The 19,450-nt window shown below is 48.8% G+C and overlaps 1 protein-coding gene and 1 long non-coding RNA gene across 14 annotated transcripts in view; one reads left to right on the plus strand and one right to left on the minus strand.

Annotated features, from left to right (window-relative positions):
- Window positions 1–19,450, minus strand: part of SCNN1A (sodium channel epithelial 1 subunit alpha) — a 36,094-nt gene that overhangs the window by 10,354 nt on the left and 6,290 nt on the right. For 12 of the 13 annotated variants that reach the window (XR_012419889.1, XR_012419887.1, XR_012419886.1 and 9 more), the window contains 2 exons: window positions 7,924–8,191; window positions 5,761–5,951 (listed from right to left, as the gene is read on the minus strand). Coding sequence is in view for 9 of the 13 variants with exons in the window: in XM_005569898.4 (XP_005569955.1) it covers window positions 5,761–5,951; window positions 7,924–8,191 (459 nt within the window). In the remaining 4 variants the exon portion in view is untranslated. Of the gene's footprint in view, window positions 1–4,920; window positions 5,434–5,760; window positions 5,952–7,923; window positions 8,192–19,450 lie in introns of those variants that run through there. The other variant, XM_074006138.1, reaches the window with a different exon arrangement.
- Window positions 5,930–12,382, plus strand: LOC141408011 (uncharacterized). Its single transcript, XR_012419891.1, has 2 exons — window positions 5,930–6,188; window positions 12,013–12,382. It is a non-coding gene; the product is annotated as an uncharacterized lncRNA (long non-coding RNA).

Here is a 19,450-nt window from a genome sequence, read left to right on the forward strand (position 1 = left end):
GAAGGACTGAAGGAGAGGCTACAGAAGTGGCCAGTCCTGAAGGCTGGAGAGCCCTTTGCACACAGAGAGGGGACAAGCACAATGTGGTGGGTGCCGCCCCCATGGAAAGCAGGCACAGGTTCGATCAGCAGGTGAGGTGGAGCAACATGGATGGATTTTAAAGCATAGAGCTTCGTTGAATTAAATAAATAAAAAGTGGCGGGGCATAGTGGCTCACACCTGTAATTCCAACACTTTGGGAGGAGGCTGAGGCGGGTGGATCAGTTGAAGTCAGAAGTCCGAGACCAGCCTGGCCAACATGGTGAAACCCCGTCTCTACCAAAAATACAAAAATTAGCCAGGTGGGGCCAGGCGCGGTGGCTCAAGCCTGTAATCCCAGCACTTTGGGAGGCTGAGGCGGGTGGATCACGAGGTCAGGAGATCGAGACTATCCTGGCTAACATGGTGAAACCCCGTCTCTACTAAAAATACAAAAAACTAGCCGGGCGTGGTGGCGGGCGCCTGTAGTCTCAGCTACTTGGGAGGCTGAGGCGGGAGAATGGCGTGAACCCGGGAGGCGGAGCTTGCAGTGAGCCGAGATCACGCCACTGCACTCCAGCCTGGGAGACACAGTGAGACTCCGTCTCAAAAAAAAAAAAAAATTAGCCAGGTGTGGTGGCGGGCGTCTAATACCTCAGCTACTCAGGAGGCTGAGGCAGAAGAATCGCTTGAACTTGGGAGGTTCAGTGAACTGAGATTGCACCACTGCACTCTACAGTGAGACTCTGTCTCAAAAAAAAAAAAAAAAGTAAGAGGTGAAATGGGATCTATAACACAGTACCATTTATGTAAATTAAATACAGATTTTGCAAAAACACATAGAGATACACACTAAGCACATTAATATAGTGGCCTATGAGAATCAGTATAATGTGGTGGTTAAGAGCACAGACTCAGCCGGGCGTGGTGGCTCATGCCTATAATCTCAGAACTTTGGGAGGCTGAGGCGGGTGGGGTCACCTGAGGTCAGGAGTTTGAGACCAGCCTGGCCAACATGTGAAACCCCATCTCTACTAAAAATACAAAATTAGCCGGGCATAGTGGTGCATGCCTGTAATCCCAGCTATTCAGAAGGCTGAGGCAGGAGAATCACTTGAACTTGGGAGGCAGAGGTTGTGGTGAGCTGAGATTGCGCCATTGCACTCTAGCCTGGCCAGTAAAAGCGAAACTCCATCTCCAAAAAAAAAAAAAAAAAAAAAAAAAGGGCACAGACTCCAGAATTAAATTCCTTGTATTTGAATCCTGGGGCTCTAACAAGTATTCGATGTGGGACCAAACAAGTTACTTACTTAATCTGTACCTCAGTTTCCTCAGCTGTAAAATGGGGATAATAAAAATATCAACCTCACAGGGGTGTCGAGCATGAAATTATGCTTAGAATGGTGTTTAGCCTTAGTAAGAGCTGTATTAGCTCACTAGCACAATTACAGGGATTCATTAAGATGGCTAAAGTCGAAAAGACAGAAAACAACATGAGGAGGATGTAGAGAATTTAGAATCTTCATACATTGCTGGGCCGGGCGCAGTGGCTCAAGCCTGTAATCCCAGCACTTTGGGAGGCCGAGACGGGCAGATCATGAGGTCAGGAGATCGAGACCATCCTGGCTAACACGGTGAAACCCCGTCTCTACTAAAAATACAAAAAACTAGCCGGGCGAGGTGGCGGGCGCCTGTAGTCCCAGCTACTTGGGAGGCTGAGGCAGGACAATGGCGTGAACCTGGGAGGCGGAGCCTGCAGTGAGCCGAGATTGCGCCACTGCACTCCAGCCTGGGCGACAGAGCGAGACTCCATCTCAAAAAAAAAAAGGAATCTTCATACATTGCTGTTGGGAACATTAAATGGTACAGCCGTTTGGAAAAGTCTCGCAGTTCCTCAGAATGTTAAATATAGAGTTACCACATGACCCTGCAGTTCCACTCGTAGGTGAACACCCAAGAGAAATACAAACATAGATCCATACAAAAACATGTACAGGAACGTTCACAGCAGCATTATTCATAATAGCCAAAAAGTGGAAACAATCCAAATGTCCATCAACTGAGAATGGATAAGCAAAAATGTGGGCCGGGCGTGGTGGCTCACGCCTATAATCCCAGCACTTTGGGAGGCCGAGGCAGGAGAATGGCTTGAGCTCAGGAGTTAGAGATCAGCCTGGGCAACATAGTGAGAGCTAGTCTCCACTAAAATAAAAAAAAAAATAGCTGGGCATGGTGGCCTGAGCCTGTAGTCCCAGCTACTTGGGAGGCTGAATCAGGAAGACCGTTTCAGCCCAGGAAATCAAGGCTGCGGTGAGGTCTGATCATGCCACTGTACTCCAGCCTGAGTGACTGAGTGAGAACCTGTCTCAAAAAAAAAAAAGTGGTATATCTACACAATGTAATAGTATTCAGCCATAAAAATGAAGTTCTGATCCAGCTACAACATGGATAAGTTTTGAAAACGTTATGCTAAGTGAAAGAGGCCACTCACAAAAGGCCACATATTGTAAGATTCCATTTATGTGAAACGTCCACCATAGGCAATCCATAGAGACAGAAAGCAGAAGAGTGGCTCTCAGGGCTTGGAGGAGGGGAGAAAATGGGGAAGAACTGCTAATGGGTACAGGGTTTCTTTCTGGGGTGAGGAAAATGTTCTAAAAACAAGTCGTGGTGGCCGGGCACGGTGGCTTACGCCTGTAATCCCAGCACTTTGGGAGGCTGAAGTGGGCGGATCACAAGGTCAGGAGATCGAAATCATTCTGGCTAACACGGTGAAACCCCGGCTCCACTAAAAATACAAAAAATTAGCAGGGCGTGGTGGTGGGCACCCATAGTCCCAGCTACTCGGGAGGCTGAGGCAGGAGAATGGCATGAACCCGGGAGGCGGAGCTTGCAGTGAGCTGAGATCGCGCCACTGTACTCCAGCCTGGGCGACGGAGCGAGGCTCTGTCTCAAAAAAAAAAAAAAAAAAAAAAACCAGGTCGTGGTAATGGTTACACAACTCCAAATATACTAAAAATCACTAAATTATACATATTAAAAGGATACATTTATGGTAAGTAAATTATATGTCAATAAAAGTGTTATTTAAAAAAGATTACAGGGTAGGGGAAAAGGGTGTAGTTACGGGGGAGGAGAGTGGTGAGAAAGCCATGCTAAGGAGCTCCAGCTTGATGTTGGAGGCCATGAGAGACACTGAAGGATTTTAAACAGCAGGATATAGTTTGGATGTTCGTCTCCTCCAAATCTCATGTTGAAATGTGATCCCCAATGTTGGAGGGGATCCTAGTGGGAGGTGTTTGGGTCACAGGGGCGGGCCCCTCTTGAATGGCTTGGTGCCCTCCTTGCAGTAATGAGTGAATTCTCACACTATTAATTAGTTCAAGAGCCTGGTCTCTCTCTTGCCCCCTCTCCTCCCCTTCCACCATGGGTAAAAGTTTCCTGAGTCCTCCCAGAAGCTGAGCAGATGCTGGTGCCATGCTTGTACCATCTGCAGAACCCTCAGCCAATTAAACCTCTTTTCTTTATAAATTACCCAGACTCAGATATTCCTTTTTTTTTTTTTCCCCCAGATGGAGTCTTGCTCTGTTGCCCAGGCTGGAGTGCAGTGGTGCGATCTCAGCTCACTGCAACCTCCACCTCTTGGGTTCAAGCGATCCTCCTGGCTCAGCCTCCTGAGTAGCTGAGGCCACAGGTGCGTGCCACCACACCTGGCTAATTTTTATATTTTCAGTAGACACGGGGTTTCACCACGTTGGTGGGGCCGATCTCTAACTCCTGACCTCAGGTGATCCGCCCATCTCGGTCTCCCAAAGTACTGGGATTAGAGGCTGGAGCCACCACGCCCAGTGAGATATTCCTTTATAGCAACACAAAATGGGCTAACACACAGGACTAACTGGAATAGTGACGTGTGGTGACGTGAAGTAAGGATGAAGTACAAAGATTCCTGTGGTTGCAGAAGGAAGGGATGATTTGGAGGCAGAAGAACACAGTAGGGTGGAGGGGTGGGTATAACAACCCAAGCGAGAAATGAGGCTCTGAGCTGATCTAAGTGCCTAAGTGCCAAGACAAAGATGAACCATGGACTTTCTGTTGATGGGGAGGCAGGCACACAGAGCAAAGGGAGGGCAGCGGATGAGGGCATAGGAAAAGCACAGGTGCCTGAGTAATGGTTAGATGATCCTGGTGGCAGGTGTGGGCTGACTCAGGCTTAGGCGTTGCTACCATCTTACTTCCCAGCTGGTAGTTTCTGTCCTTAAACAAACAAAAAGACTAAAGACGGAACAAAATCGTGTACTGGCAGAGTGTGTGTGAAGGGTGAGAAGTGACACTGTGCCCTGTGGCCATTCTTCAGCAACAGGGGAGGGAACGCCCCCTGTAGAGTGGAGCCAGGCGGAGGCAGGGAGATGGCTCCGGAAAATCAATGAGCAGGAGAAGGAGGAGCCAGGGCAGGAGGGGGCCAGAGGTTACAGAGGTTACAGAAGGGGACCCCCCTTGCCTCAGCCTCTCCCAGCCATCAAAGAACCTGCAGCTGCTATGAGCTCACTGCAAGGACATTATAACAGGGGTCCTCACAGAATGAATGCCCGAGGGGCGGTGGGGTGGGAAGAATCCGTAGCCAGGGCCGGCCCATTCCCAAGGGCAAGTCACTTCACCTGTTTGAGTACAAGAGTAATGAAACCCATCATTTACCGCGGTCTGTAATGTAAAGTGCCCTCACGTTTGTATCTCGCACTTGCTGCAGCTCTTGAAATGAGTGTTATCGTCATCATCTTCACCACTTGAGTAAAAGTGCCAAAGGGGCACGGATTATATAGTTTTTCCTTTGATGTAGCCCAAATGCCTAGAACAGTGACTGGCACATAGCCCAGATAGTCAAAACTATTTGTTGAATGAATATTGAACGAATCTCATTTTTTGTTTTACTTCCATTTTGCAATCAAAGAAATAGGCTCTGAAGAATGATATGATACGTCCAGAGTCACCTGGCCAGGAACTGACAGAGCTAGAGAGGGAGTCCCTCAACCCATGCAACTCCACCTCACTACTACTGCCAGCCTCAGCTCCGGGAGCAGAGTATGGGACAGACGACCTCCTTAGGCCCTTTTGAGCTTTGATGCTAGGGAGAAAAGGGCCTTAGAAAGACCAAGACACTGGCCAGGCGCGGTGGCTCACGCCTGTAATCCCAGCACTTTGGGAGGCCAAGACGGGCAGATCACCTGAGGTCGGAAGTTGGAGACCAGCCTGACCAACATGGAGAAACCCCGTCTCTACTAAAAATACAAAAAAATTAGCCAGGCGTGGTGGCGGATGACTGTAATCCCAGCTACTCGGGAGGCTGAGGCAGGAGAATCACTTGAACCCGGGAGGTGGAGGTTGCAGTGAGCCGAGATCGCGCCATTGCACTCCAGCCTGAGGAACAAGAGTGAAACTCCATCTCAAAAAAATATATAAGACCCAAGACCCATGCTGCCAGCCTTTGGTTTCTCAAAGCCCCAGTCTTCCCAAGTTATCCTGTGAGGCCACTTCCCTCAGATCCAGCAGTGCAGGGAGCAGCAGGAATTCACAGGGCACTCTGGGGCAGGGTGTGGGCCCGAAGCCAGTGCTTCCCCCTGGTCTGCCGGCACTGGCATTTTTTTAGTCAACAAGCATTTCCTGGGCCCTGCCCATGCAGGGCGTGAGGCTGACCCAGGGAAGGGGACCCTGAGGAGAGCAAGGAGCCAGGCAAGACTGACTCACGCCTGGTTGCAGGAGACCTGGTTGAAGCGGCAGGCGAAGATGAAGTTGCCCAGTGTGTCCTCCTCCAGGGATGGCAGAGTCTCTGGCAGCCTCGACAGGATGTTGATGTAGTGGAAGCGGTACCACTCCCTCACTGCATCCACCCCTGATGAGTATGTCTGGTAGAAGCAGTCTGATTTGTTCTGGTTGCACTGGACACAGAGACCAGAGTCAGAGGGGAAACGCAGCCGTGGATAAGCCCCTTGGCAGGGCCAGGGGCCAAGAATGAGTGATCTGGGGTTCTGAGGACTGATGGATGGGGTCGGAAGCCAGGAGCGGGGAAAGACAGAAGTGGAAGAGAAGCAGAAGTCCCCAGGAGCATGGACCAGGAGAGCATGGGATTAAGGGAGTCGCCGGCCAGGAAGGAGACCAGCAGCTGCACACACATGGTTTGGGTTCATTTATACCTCCCCTGCTGGGGGGGCGCAGGGAGGAGCAAGACTTTCCCTCCCATTTCACTGATGGGAAGACTGAGGGATCAACAGATTTGATCCAGCAAGAGCTGGGACTAGAACTCTAGTCCCCAGCCCACTCTTACTAGTGGGAACCTCCCTATCTCCTTTCCTTGGGTCCTCCCTCCCTCCCTCCTTCTCTCCCTCCCTCTTTCTCTCTCTCTTTCTTTTTCTTTCTTTCTTTCTTTCTTTCTTTCTTTCTTTCTTTCTTTCTTTCTTTCTTTCTTTCTTTTTCTTTCTTTCTCTCTCTCTCTCTCTTTCTCTTTTTTTTTTTTTTGGCAGACAGGGGCTCATTCTGTCACTCAGCCTGGAGTGCAGTGGTGTGATCAAGGCTCACTGCAGTCTCCATCTCCCAAGTTCAAGCGATTCTCCCATCTCAGCCTCCTGAGTAGCTGGTACTACAGGCTTGTGCCACCACACAGGTTACTTTTTGTATTTTTTTGTAGAGATGGGGTTTCACTATGTTGCCCAGGCTGATCTAAAACTCCTGTGCTCAGGTGATCTGCACGCCTTGGCCTCCCAAGTGCTAGGATTACAGGCGGGAGTCACCACGCCCAGCCTCATTTTATATTAAAAAAAAAAAAAAAAAAATTTGGGCCAGGTGCGGTGGCTCAAGCCTGTAATAGGGCACTTCAGGAGGCCGAGGCGGGTGGATCACCTGAGGTCAGGAGTTCCAGACCAGCCTGACCAACATGGAGAAACCCTGTCTCTACTAAAAATATAAAAAATTAGCCAGGCATGGTGGTGCATGACTGTAATCCCAGCTGCTCAGGATGGAGGCAGGAGAATCGCTTGCACCCGGGAGGTGGAGGTTGCAGTGAGCCGAGATCACGCCATTGCACTCCAACCTGGGCAATAAAAGCGAAACTCCGTCTCAAAAAAAAAAAAAAAATTAAGTTTCCTTTTTTTTTTTTTTTTTTTGAGACGGAGTCTTGCTCTGTCGCCTAGGCTGGAGGGCAGTGGCTTGATCTCGGCTCACTGCAACCTCTGTCTCCTGGGTTCAAGCGATTCTCCTGGCTCAGTTTCCCGAGTAGCTGGGATTACAGGTGCGTGCCACCAAGCCCGGCTAATTTTTGTATTTTTAGTAGAGATGGGGTTTCACCACGTTGGCCAGGCTGGTCTTGAACTCCTGACCTCAGGTGATCCACCCGCCTCGGCCTCCCAAAGTGCTGAGATTACAGGCATGAGCCATCGCGCCCAGCTAAGTTTCCTTTTTTTATTGTCTCCTTCTTCTCTATCTTGGGCTGTTAGCCCAGTTCTCCATCACGCTGGAGGGTCCCAACTGTGTCCCACTAGTGGGGACTGGAATTCAGAAAGTTGCATTTTCCTTCCTGAATCAAGGACCAGAAACAGTAAAACAATAATAATAATAATAATAATAATAATAATAATAGTGCATTTTCCATAATAGATTTGACTTCCTACCCCTGAAACGTTTCTACACAGGCCCCAGGGAGGAGGCCCCAAAAGCTGGGGCACCAACAGGTGTTATTTTAATTATCTAGTTGCTATGTGTATTTATTTACTTATTGTTTTGCCCGCGAGCCCACCAGGCCCCGCGTGGTGTCGGTGGGCTGCGCAGGCGGGTCCAGAGAGGAGCGGAGCCCATGGGTTGGCGGGGCCAGGGGGCCGGCGAGGGGCGGGGCGGGGCCCTCAGCGCTGCGGGCCTCACCAGCTCGAAACCGATCTTCCAGTCCTTCCAGTCCACTTGGGGGTTGTTGTCCCGCACGCTGGAGGCCACGCTACGGGCTTGACGGGCCCCGTGAAGCGGGGACGGGACCCTCAGGCGCTGCAAGAGGTGCGGCAGAGTGCCCCGCAGGTCACGACGGCCGCGGGAGCCGGCCACGAGGGTGGGGGAGGAGTCGTATTTGTACAGGTCAAAGAGCGTCTGCTGTGTGATGCGGTCCAGCTCCTCCAGCTCCTCTTTAATTTCCGGATACCTGAAGGGGCGAGGGGAAAAGGGTCAGGCCAGGGGCCCTGGCGCGAGTGTCTGGCCCCTCCGCGGGTCAGGATCCTCATCTGCGCCCCAGGAGGCGGGTCCATCCCGGAGAAGCCTGGGCGGGGCTGGGGTCGTCGTGGCGCCTCCCGGCTGTCCGGCGGTGAAGGGTAAACAGGTGTGTCCGCCGGGAAGGCGAGCCCGGCCGGGACGGCAGTTACTGCGGACTATTTATTGAAGAAGAGAGGCAGGAGGCGCCTGTCGTCTGCGGGGCGCTCTCCTCCCCCTCGCCCGGACGTAGAAGGGAACCCGGAACTTGTCTGCCCTTTCCCAAGGAGGAGAAGAGTGGGGGCCTCGGCCTTGGCGTGACTGCGGTGCCCAGGTCATCCGGCCCTGATCCCCTCAGGGGAGTGGCCTTTCGGCGTGCCGAAATCAAGAGTTCACAACTGCACTTTTAGAATCTCCAACTGCAAAAATACAGGATGCCGCACCCACCCCTCCTCCCTCCTCCAAAGACTGTTCTAATGTATTTCGGGTACGGCCCAAACACCATAAATTAAACACAGCTCACTGTAAATCCCTACATTCCTTCTTAATACAGTTCCTATTACCATCTCCATCATGAAAGTCCAGAGTAGCAGGGCCTTAGGGATGTAATCTACCAAAACACAACAAATATAGAACTAATAAACTGAACAAGGTTGCAGGGTGCAAAATAAATACACAACAAAAATTAATCGCATTTAGGCCGGGTGCGGTGGCTCACGCCTGTAATCCCAGCACTTTGGGAGGCCGAGGTGGGCAGATCACGAGGTCAGAAGATCAAGACCACCCTGGCTAACACGGTGAAACCGCGTCTCTACTAAAAAAAAATACAAAAAATTAGCCGGGCGTGGTGACGGGCGCCTGTAGTCCCAGCTACTCGGGAGACTGAGGCAGGAGAATGGCGTAAACCCCGGAGGCGGAGCTTGCAGTGAGCCGAGATCGCACCACTGCACTCCAGCCTGGGCGACAGAGCGAGACTCCGTCTCAAAAAAAAAAAAAAAAAAATTGCATTTCCGTCTCAAAAAAAATAATTGCATTTCTACATGCTGGCAACAAAAAAACTGGAAAACCAGAAATACAACAGCAATATTAAATAACAGAAACAACATCAAATACATAGAAATAAATGTAACAAAAGATGTGCAAGACTGAAAAATATGTTGAAATCCCAGCTGAAATACATCCAAGTTCAGAATAAGTGGAGAGATATATATGTGTATATATATAGATTCAACACAATCCCTATCAAAACTCCAGCTTTTTTTTTTTGGACAGGATCTCATTCTGTCACCCAAGCTGGAGTGCAGTGACACAATCACGGCTCACTGCAGCCTCCTCCTGGGCTCAAGCAATCCTCCCACCTCAGCCTCCCTAGTAGCTGGGACTACAAGTGTGCCACCACACCAAGCTCATTTTTGTATTTTTTTGTAGCGAGGGGGTTTCACCACGTTGCCCAGGCTGGACTCCAACTCCTGAGCCCAAGCAATCACCAGCCTCAACCTCCTAAAGTGCTGGGACTGCAGGCGTGAGTCACTGCACCCGGCCCCAGCAGATATTTTTAAAGAAACTGACAGACTGGTTCTAAGACTTATCTGGAAATGCAAACAATCTAGAATAGCCAGAAAATTTTAGAAAAGAAGAGCCCAGCTGGAAAATGTATTCCTCCTGACCTTAGTATTTACTATAAAGCCACAGTAATCAAAACAATGTGGTTCTTCGTAAGGAGAGACAATAGATCAATGGAACAGAATAGAGTCCTGAAATAAACTCACGCATAGATGGTCAACTGACTTTTGACCAAAACACCAATTCAATTCAGTGGAGAAAATAAAATTTGTGAGCAGATTCTGCTAGAACAACTGAATACTGTACTGGAAAAAAAAAAAAATGACCCTCAATTTCTACCTTATACTATACAGGCAAAAGTTAATTCAAGATGGATCATAACCTAAACATGAAATTCAGAACCATAAACACTCTAGAAGATGGAAGATATCTTCCTGACCTTGGGGTAGGCAAAATTCTCTTGTAAGAAAAATATCTAACAAATAATCCCTACAACGACCCTATGTAGTAGGCACTTTATGAACAGACCTACCGTTTTTTTTTTGTTTTGTTTTGTTTTTAACAAGACAGAGTCTCGCTCGGTCACCCAGGCTGGATGGAGTGCAGTGGCACAATCACGGCTCACAAGCTCTGCCTCCCAGGTTCACACCATTCTCCTGCCTCAGCCTCCCGAGTAGCTGGGACTACAGGCCCCCGCCACCACGCCCGGCTAATTTTTTGTATTTTTTTAAGTAGAGATGGGGTTTCACCGTGTTAGCCAGAATGATTTCGATCTCCTGACCTTGTGATCCGCCTACCTCAGCCTCCCAAAGTGCTGGGATTACAGGCGTGTGAGCCACCGCGCCCAGCCGAACAGACCTACATTTTTTAAAGATTCTGACCCTGTACACAGCTAGTGAGAATATAAAATGATACAATCACTTTGGAAAACAATCTGGAAGTTCTTCAAAAAGTTATATATAGAGTTACCATATAACCCATCCATTCCACTCCTAAGAGAATGAAAGCATATGCCCCCCGACCACACACACACAAATGTGCACAAATGTTCATACCAGTATTATTCCTAATAGCCAAAAAGTAGAAATAAGCCAAATGTCCATCAATTTATGAAAGTATAAATAAAATGTGATACATCCATACACTGGAATAATATTTGGCAAATAAAAAGGAATTAAGTGCTGATTTATGCTACAACATGGATGATGCTTGAAAACATTATACTAAATGAAAGAAGCCACTCACAGAAGACGACATATAGCATGATTCTAATTATAGGAAATGTCCAGAATAAGCAAATCTATAGACAGAAAGTAGACTAGTGGTTGCACAGGGCTAGGGGTTAGGTAGATGGGAGGGAAAGATGAATGCCTGTTAAAGGGTATGGGGTTTCTTTTGGGGGTGATGAAAATGTTCTAAAATTGATTGTACTAATAATTGCACGATTCTGTGAAATATATTAAAAACGATTGAATTTTAAGTGAGTAAATTGTATGGTGTGTGAATTACATCTCAATAAAGCTGTTTTTTAAAGGAAAAATACCTAATGAAAAGATCATCTTGATAAATAAAGAATTCTTGTAGGCCGGGCACGGTGGCTCAAGCCTGTAATCCCAGCACTTTGGGAGGCCGAGACGGGCGGATCACGAGGTCAGGAGATTGAGACCATCCTGGCTAACACGGTGAAACCCCGTCTCTACTAAAAAAATACAAAAAACTAGCCGGGCGAGGTGGCGGGCGCCTGTAGTCCCAGCTACTCAGGAGGCTGAGGCAGGAGAATGGCATAAACCCGGGAGGCGGAGCTTGCAGTGAGCCGAGATCCGGCCACTGCACTCCAGCCTGGGTGACAGAGCGAGACTCCGTCTCAAAAAAAAAAAAAAAGAATTCTTGTAAATTAACAATTTAAAAAAAAATTTTAATGACCAAAAAGCATATAGAAATGGTCACTAAACACCTGAAAAGCTACTCAACATAATTAGTCCTCAGGGAAATGCTAATTAAATCCATGATAAGGTACCATTAGAAAGGCTAAAATTAAAAAGACTGACATAAGTGTTGGTGAGGATGTAGAGAGCAAATGGAATTCTTCTAAGCTGCTGATAGGAGCATAAAATGGTACCACTGCTTTGGAGGACCAGTTAGTAGTTGCTTATAATTTTAAACATGCATATCTACCTTATGACCCAGTAATTTCATTTCTGAATATTTTACCAGATCCACCCCTAGCTACTACACAAGAGCAAGAAAAACATGAAGATTTGTACCTGAGGCTGGGTGCAGTGGCTCACACCTGTAATCCCAGCCCTTTGGGAGGCCAAGGCGGGTGGATCACCTGAGGTCAAGAGTTCGAGACCAGACTGATCAACATGAAGAAACCCCATCTCTACTAAAAATGCAAAATTAGCCGGGCGTGGTGGCACATGCCTGTAATCCCAGCTACTCAGGAGGCTGAGGCAGGAGAATCGCTTGAACTCAGGAGGCGGAGGTTGCAGTGAGCCAAGATCTTGCCATTGCACTCCAGCCTGGGCAACCAGAGTGAAACTCCATCTCAAAAATAAATAAATAAATAAGATTTGTACATAAATGTTCATAGCCATTTTATTTATAATAGCCAAAAAGCCTAAAGCAACTCAAAAGTGTGTTGAAGGTGTGTGTTTGGCATTCTAGGAAACTTGCTCATTACTGCTAATTAAAAGAATGGCAATCGGCGGGGCATGATGGCTCACATCTGTAATTCCAGAACTTTGGAAGGCCAAGTGGGTGGATCACTCAAGCTCAGGAGTTTGAGACCAGCCTGGGCAACATGATGAAACCTTGTATCTACAAAAAATACAAAAATTCACCAGATGTGGTGGTGCACACCTGTAGTCCCAGCTGCTCAGAAGAGTGAGGCAAAAGAGTTGCCTGAGTCTGGGAGTTTGAGGCTACAGTGAGCCGTGATCGTGTGGCTGCACTCCAGCCTGGGCAACAGAGCAAGACCCTGTCTTGAAAAAAAAAAAAAAGAATGGCAATCCTAGCTAGCATTTATTGAGCACTTACTATGAGCCAGGCACTGTGGTATTAGAATGTACATTATTTAATTGTTAAAAGAAGAACGTTAGAAAAAATTAAATTTAACAGAGTTTACTTGAGCAAAGAACGATGTTCGAATCAGGCAGCCCCTCAACCGGAATAGGCTCATCAAAACCACTCAGCAATAAAAAGGAACTGATACATGCAAAAAAAACAGGGAAGAATTCCAGAAACATTAAGCCAAATAAGTCAGACACACATACAAGAAAATACATACTGTATGATCCCATTTATATGAATTCTATGAACAGACAAAACTAGTTGATGGTGATAGCATTCAGAAAATGATAGTGGGAGAGGAAGAGGAATTGATGGAAAGGGGGCACTAGGTAATGGGAGTGTTCAACATCTTGACTGTCAAACCTGAGTGGGCACTCAAGATTTGTTCATTTTGGCTGGGCGCGGTGGCTCACGCCTGTAATCCCAGCACTTTGGGAGGCCGAGGCGGGCAGATCACAAGGTCAAGAGTTCAAGACCAGCCTGACCAACATAGTGAAACCTCGTCTCTACTAAAAAATACAAAAATTAGCTGGGCGTAGCGGCACACACCTGTAATCCCAGCTACTTGGGAAGCTGGGGCAGGAGAATTGCTTGAACCTGGGAGGCGGAGGGTGCAGTGAGCCGAGATCATACCACTGCATCCCAGCCTGGGCGACAGGGCGAGACTTTGTCTCAAAAAAAAAAAAAAAAAAAAAAAGATTTGTTCATTTTATGGTATGTAAATTATGCCTCACTTAAAGAAAAAAATAGCAGTGCAGGGTCTTACTTGCCAGATTCAGATTTAATGGGTCTGGGACGGAGCAAGAACCAGGTTGTTTAAAAGAGCCCCCACGTGGTCCTAACGTGCAGCTACATTAACCACCATCTAGTCCAGATCTTCACTTCCTCTTCCAGTCAGCTCTATTTCCATCTCTACCAGAAAAGTATAGTTGGCTGGGCCTTAGGCATCAGCTCTGGCAGCCCCTAAACTTCTCACAGGAGAAAATGTAGCTCTGGTAAGGTGTGTGTTTGGCATTCTAAGAGACTTGCTTGTTATTAGTACTTAAAAGAATGACAACATAGCTAGCATTTATTGAGCACTTACTATGAACCAGGCACTGGCATTAGAATGTACATTATTTGATTGTTAAAAGAAAAACTTTAGGCCGGGCGCGGTGGCTCAAGCCTGTAATCCCAGCACTTTGGGAGGCCAAGACAGGCGGATCACGAGGTCAGGAGATCGAGACCATCCTGGCTAACCCGGTGAAACCCCGTCTCTACTAAAAAATACAAAAAAAAAACTAGCTGGGCGAGGTGGCGGGCGCCTGTAGGCCCAGCTACTTGGGAGGCTGAGGCAGGAGAACGGCGTAAACCCGGGAGGCGGAGCTTGCAGTGAGCTGAGATCCGGCCACTGCACTCCAGCCTGGGCGACAGAGTGAGACTCCATCTCAAAAAAAAAAAAAAGAAAACTTTAAACAAATTAAATTTAACTTGAATTTCACTGAGCAAAGAATGAACCTGGAATCGAGTGCCCCCCCGCCCCCAACCAGAATAGGTTCAGAGTGACTTGGGGTCTGCTGCATGATTAGATAATATTCGTGGACAGGAAGAGAAAAGTGACCCACAGAAAACGGAAATGAGGTACAGAAACACCCGGATTGGTTACACCTCTGGCATTTGCTTTATTTGGACAAAGTTTGAACAGTGGGCTGCCTTTCATTGGCCAAAACCCTGCGATTGCCATAAAGGTAGGTTATAGTGTGTTTACATATCTAGTTAGGTGGCATTTCACTATGCACGAAGAAACCTGTAGGCCAAACTCAAAAACTGTAAAGAGGCAACTTTAGGCTAAAACTCATTTAACATGATTCAGTCTTTAGTGTAACGCAGTATACCGTTGGCCACTGTTAGCTAACACAGTTGTCATTCCCTTTTCCAGGTGAAAACCCTGAGGGCCGGGCGCGGTGGCTCAAGCCTGTAATCCCAGCACTTTGGGAGGCCGAGACGGGCGGATCACAAGGTCAGGAGATCGAGACCATCCTGGCTAACCCGGTGAAACCCCGTCTCTACTAAAAAATACAAAAAACTAGCCGGGCGAGGTGGCGGGCGCCTGTAGTCCCAGCTACTCCGGAGGCTGAGGCAGGAGAATGGCGTGAACCCGGGAGGCGGAGCTTGCAGTGAGCTGAAATCCGGCCACTGCACTCCAGCCTGGGTGACAGAGCCAGACTCCGTCTCAAAAAAAAAAAAAAAAGAAAACCCTGAGGCATGATGACTTATTGCAGAAGGCACAGCTAGCAAATGGGTCAGACGGCACTCCAGCCACCACACTGCCCTCTGGTCCCTCCCTGCTACCTCTGGCTATTTTAGGAGGGCCACATGGTGCCCCAGAAAGAGCACCTGGGCCAGAATCTCTGCGACGTAGGGCCTGGTGTTCGGGCCACACACTTTCTGTCTATGTAACGCTGAGTAAGTGACCTAGTCTTTCTGAATCTCAGTCTGAGTTCCTTATCTGTAAAATGGGCATAACACTAGATCTGCCTACCACATGAAGCTCTTGGAGGGTTAAGTGAGAAAATACTCAGTGACACAAAGTGAAGAGACCATCGACTATCAGGAAGACACAGAGGAGCCTGGAGCCCAGGAAAGCCCTACTGGAGCACTCGGCACATTCCCAGATTACCAGGCAGAGCTGGGCACAGGAAATGCACCAACTTCTTCTCTGCGGTGCTGTCTCCCACCTCCAGGGACCACCTAGAAGCCTTGACTTCCCCTTCTTTGGCCCCTTCCCTAGCCCCATTCTCCACCTCTCAGCATCTCCAGCCTTGTCTCCCAGGGGGCTGTGAACACACAACCCCAGTGGAGTCGTCCTTACAAGTCCGGCCTCTACCACAGTGTGTTCACAGACAGGTGCCCCAAACCCGTGAGTCCCCCTGAGGACAGAGCCAGGTAACAGAGATCGCCCCACTAGAGCCTGTTCTGAGCTCTCAGATCATATGTGGAGTTCAGTCCTGGCTGTGACTTTTTTCTTTTGAGACAGAGTATCACTCCATTGCCCAGGCTGAAGAGCAGTGGTGTGATCTCAACTCACTGCAGGCTCTGCATCCTAGGTTCAAGTGATTCTCCTTCATCAGCCTCCCAAATAGCTGGGATTACAGGCACACACCCCCACACCTGACTAATTTTCGTATTTTTTAGTAGAGACAGGGGTTTCGTCATGTTGGACAGGCTGGTCTCGAACTGTGATCCACCCGCCTCAGCCTCCCAAAGTGCTGGGATTACAGGCATGAGCCACCATGCCCAGCCCTGGCTATGACATTTGAAGAGCAGTAGGTGCTCACAAACCAATGATTGGCCGGGCGCGGTGGCTCAAGCCTGTAATCCCAGCACTTTGGGAGGCCGAGGCGGGTGGATCACGAGGTCAGGAGATCGAGACTATCCTGGCTAACATGGTGAAACCCCGTCTCTACTAAAAATACAAAAAACTAGCCGGGCGTGGTGGCGGGCGCCTGTAGTCTCAGCTACTTGGGAGGCTGAGGCGGGAGAATGGCGTGAACCTGGGAGGCGGAGCTTGCAGTGAGCCGAGATCACGCCACTGCACTCCAGCCTGGGAGACACAGCGAGACTCCGTCTCAAAAAAAAAAAAAAAAAAAAAAAACCAATGATTACCCAGAGGATGGACAGCCAGGGCAGTGAGATGTCTATAAACCATTTCATTCAAGGAAAGGGGAAAGGACTAAATTCTAATCAGCTTTCCAGGCTCATATCCTGACCTCACCACATATTTGCTGGCTAACCTTGGACAAGTTACTTATGTTTTCTGTGCCTTTGTTTCATCATCTGTAAAATGGCAATAATAGTAGAACCTGCCTCGTAGGGTTGTTATGAAGATTAAATTACTTAATATATGAAAAAGTACTAAAAAAGTACCTTGCAGAGTAGGTACTGTATAACTGCTGATGTTGTTTTCATTATCATTACTGTTGGTATTACTGTTATTGGAGAAGAAAAAGCTAAGGAGACACAAGACACAAGAGCACTGCCTGCCATGTAACTACCATGTGACCTTGTGTCTTTTTTTTTTTTTTTTTTTTTTTTGAGACAGAGTGTCGCTCTGTCTCCCAGGCTGGAGTGCAGTGGCGCGATCTCAGCTCACTGCAAGCTTCGCCTCCCAGGTTCACGCCATTCTCCTGCCTCAGCCTCCCGAGTAGCTGGGACTACAAGCGCCCGCCACCTCGCCCGGCTAGTTTTTTGTATTTTTTTAGTAGAGACGGGGTTTCACCGTGTTAGCCAGGATGGTCTCGATCTCCTGACCTCGTGATCCGCCCGTCTCGGCCTCCCAAAGTGCTGGGATTACAGGCTTGAGCCACCGCGCCCAGCCGACCTTGTGTCTTAACAACAGTGGAGCTAAAGACCCAGATTCCGATTCTGACTCCTCCACTTACCAGCTGGGTGACCTCTGCAAAGCCTGTTAGGCTCTCGGAGCCTCCATCTTCTTTTCTAACTATGGGACTGACACTTGCCTACACAAGCATGTTATGAGGATCAAAATATGACAGTGGGCTTTGCAAACTGCAGTGCAATTACTGCTATTATAGCTGCACCTGAACTGATAGCCAGAGGAAGGAGGGGACGCCTTTAGGGTTGCTTCAAGGACACAGAACCAGGATGAGAGGGCAGAAGTTATCACAAGCCAAACTGCAGCTTTGCCTAAGGAAGAACTCTCTTAATTTATTTTATTTTATTTTATTTTATTTATTTATTTATATATTTGAGACAGAGTCTCACTCTGCCGCCCAGGCTGAAGTGTAGTGGCGCTATCTCAGCTAACTGCAACCTCCACCTCCTGGGTTCAGGTGATTCTCATCCCTCCCCACAGGCGCACGCCACCATGTCCAGCTAATTTTTTATTTTTATTTTTTTTTGTATTTTTGTACAGATGGGGTTTCACTGTGTTGCCCAGGCTGCTCTCGAACTACTGAGCTCAAGGGATCTGCCCGCCTTGGCCTCCCAAAGGGCTGGGATTACAGGTGTGAGCCACAATGCCTGGCCAGGAAGAAATTTTTTTTTTTTTTTTTTTTGAGACAGAGTCTCTCTCTGTCGCTCAGGCTGGAATGCAGTGGCCGGATCTCAGCTCACTGCAAGCTCCGCCTCCCGGGTTCCCGCCATTCTCCTGCCTCAGCCTCCCGAGTAGCTGGGACTACAGGCGCCCGCCACCTCGCCCGGCTAGTTTTTTGTATTTTTTAGTAGAGACCGGGTTTCACCGTGTTAGTCAGGATGGTCTCGATCTCCTGACCTCGTGATCCGCCTGTCTCGGCCTCCCAAAGTGCTGGGATTACAGGCTTGAGCCACCGCGCCCGGCCAGGAAGAACTTTTTAATAGCATCTGCCACAAAGGTAGCAAGGTTCCTGACATGAGAAGGATCCAACCACCGTGGCAGGGTTAGAGGGGAGTCAACTCTTAAAAGTCCAGGCTTTTTTTCCCGCCAGCCCTGCTGAGTAAAGCCCGGTGTCCAGATTGCCCGGGGAGTGCAAAGCCTGCCCACCACATCAGGGAACTGCAGGCAGGGACGGACTCCCTAGCTCAGGCCTTCCCCACCTTCCCCACAGGGGTTCTCTCTGGGAAATTGCTCCTTGCTTCACCCACTCCTGGCCTCCTGCTGTGCCATTTCCAGGAAAGAAGCTAGCATGACCTTCATTGCTCAAGAACCCCAAGTTCTTAGGTCCAGTCTAAACCGTTCCTGGGACTGGATGAAAAATACGTCTGTGGGCTCTGTTTCCCATGACTGTAGGTATGACTGGCCCACTCCTTTCGGTGAAGAAGTCCTTTGTTGACCAGAGAAAAAGGGGCTGCAGTGGGTAACCCTTCCCTTTGGACTCAGCACCTCCTTGGTTAGTCTGAAAAGTCTTCAGTGCTTTGTCCACTTTCCTTGAAGTTAGAAAGCAGCAGAGTCCTGCATGTCCACTTTCCTCCTCTCCCTCTGCTGGTGATGACCCTCGGCAGGTGGGCAGCCCTGGGCAGCTCTGCCTCACTCCAGTTCCTCTAGCTCATCAACTGATTTCCTCGGTAGGAGTCACTCACCGCGCTCCCTGTGATTCACTCACTGGGGCTGGTTAACCTGTTTACCTTCCTGCCTCTCTCCTGAGTAGGAGTGGCCCTGGCTCCCTCCCTCCGGCACGCCTGACAAACTGTCCTCCTATGACTGCTGCTCTGCCCGCTGGGCTCGCACCAACTGCCCCCGACCCTGGGAGGTCTCTGCCCGATCCCTACTTAAAGTGTAATGGAAAAAAAAGAGCTTTGAAATCAAACACACTTGGTTTGTGACTCAGCTGCTAACCTGAGATGCCCTGGCTTTTCTTTGGAGCCTGGCGGGGAGGGGGCAGTGGGGAGGCGAGGGGGAGGGGATTGGGGGGGCGGGGGATGATTTCTGAGTCCCAGTTTCACCACTTGCTGTCTGTCTGAAGCTGATCCAGTTACTTAACTCTCTGGGCCTCAGTTTCCTCATCCATAAAATTAGAGTAATCATGATACCTACTTTCAAGGTGTGTTGTGAGAAATAATTTAAAGCAGATCATCTGATTTAGATTCATTTGTAAAAATGTCT

This window comes from Macaca fascicularis, chromosome 11 (assembly GCF_037993035.2).
Source record: "Macaca fascicularis isolate 582-1 chromosome 11, T2T-MFA8v1.1".
Lineage (NCBI taxonomy): Eukaryota > Metazoa > Chordata > Mammalia > Primates > Cercopithecidae > Macaca > Macaca fascicularis.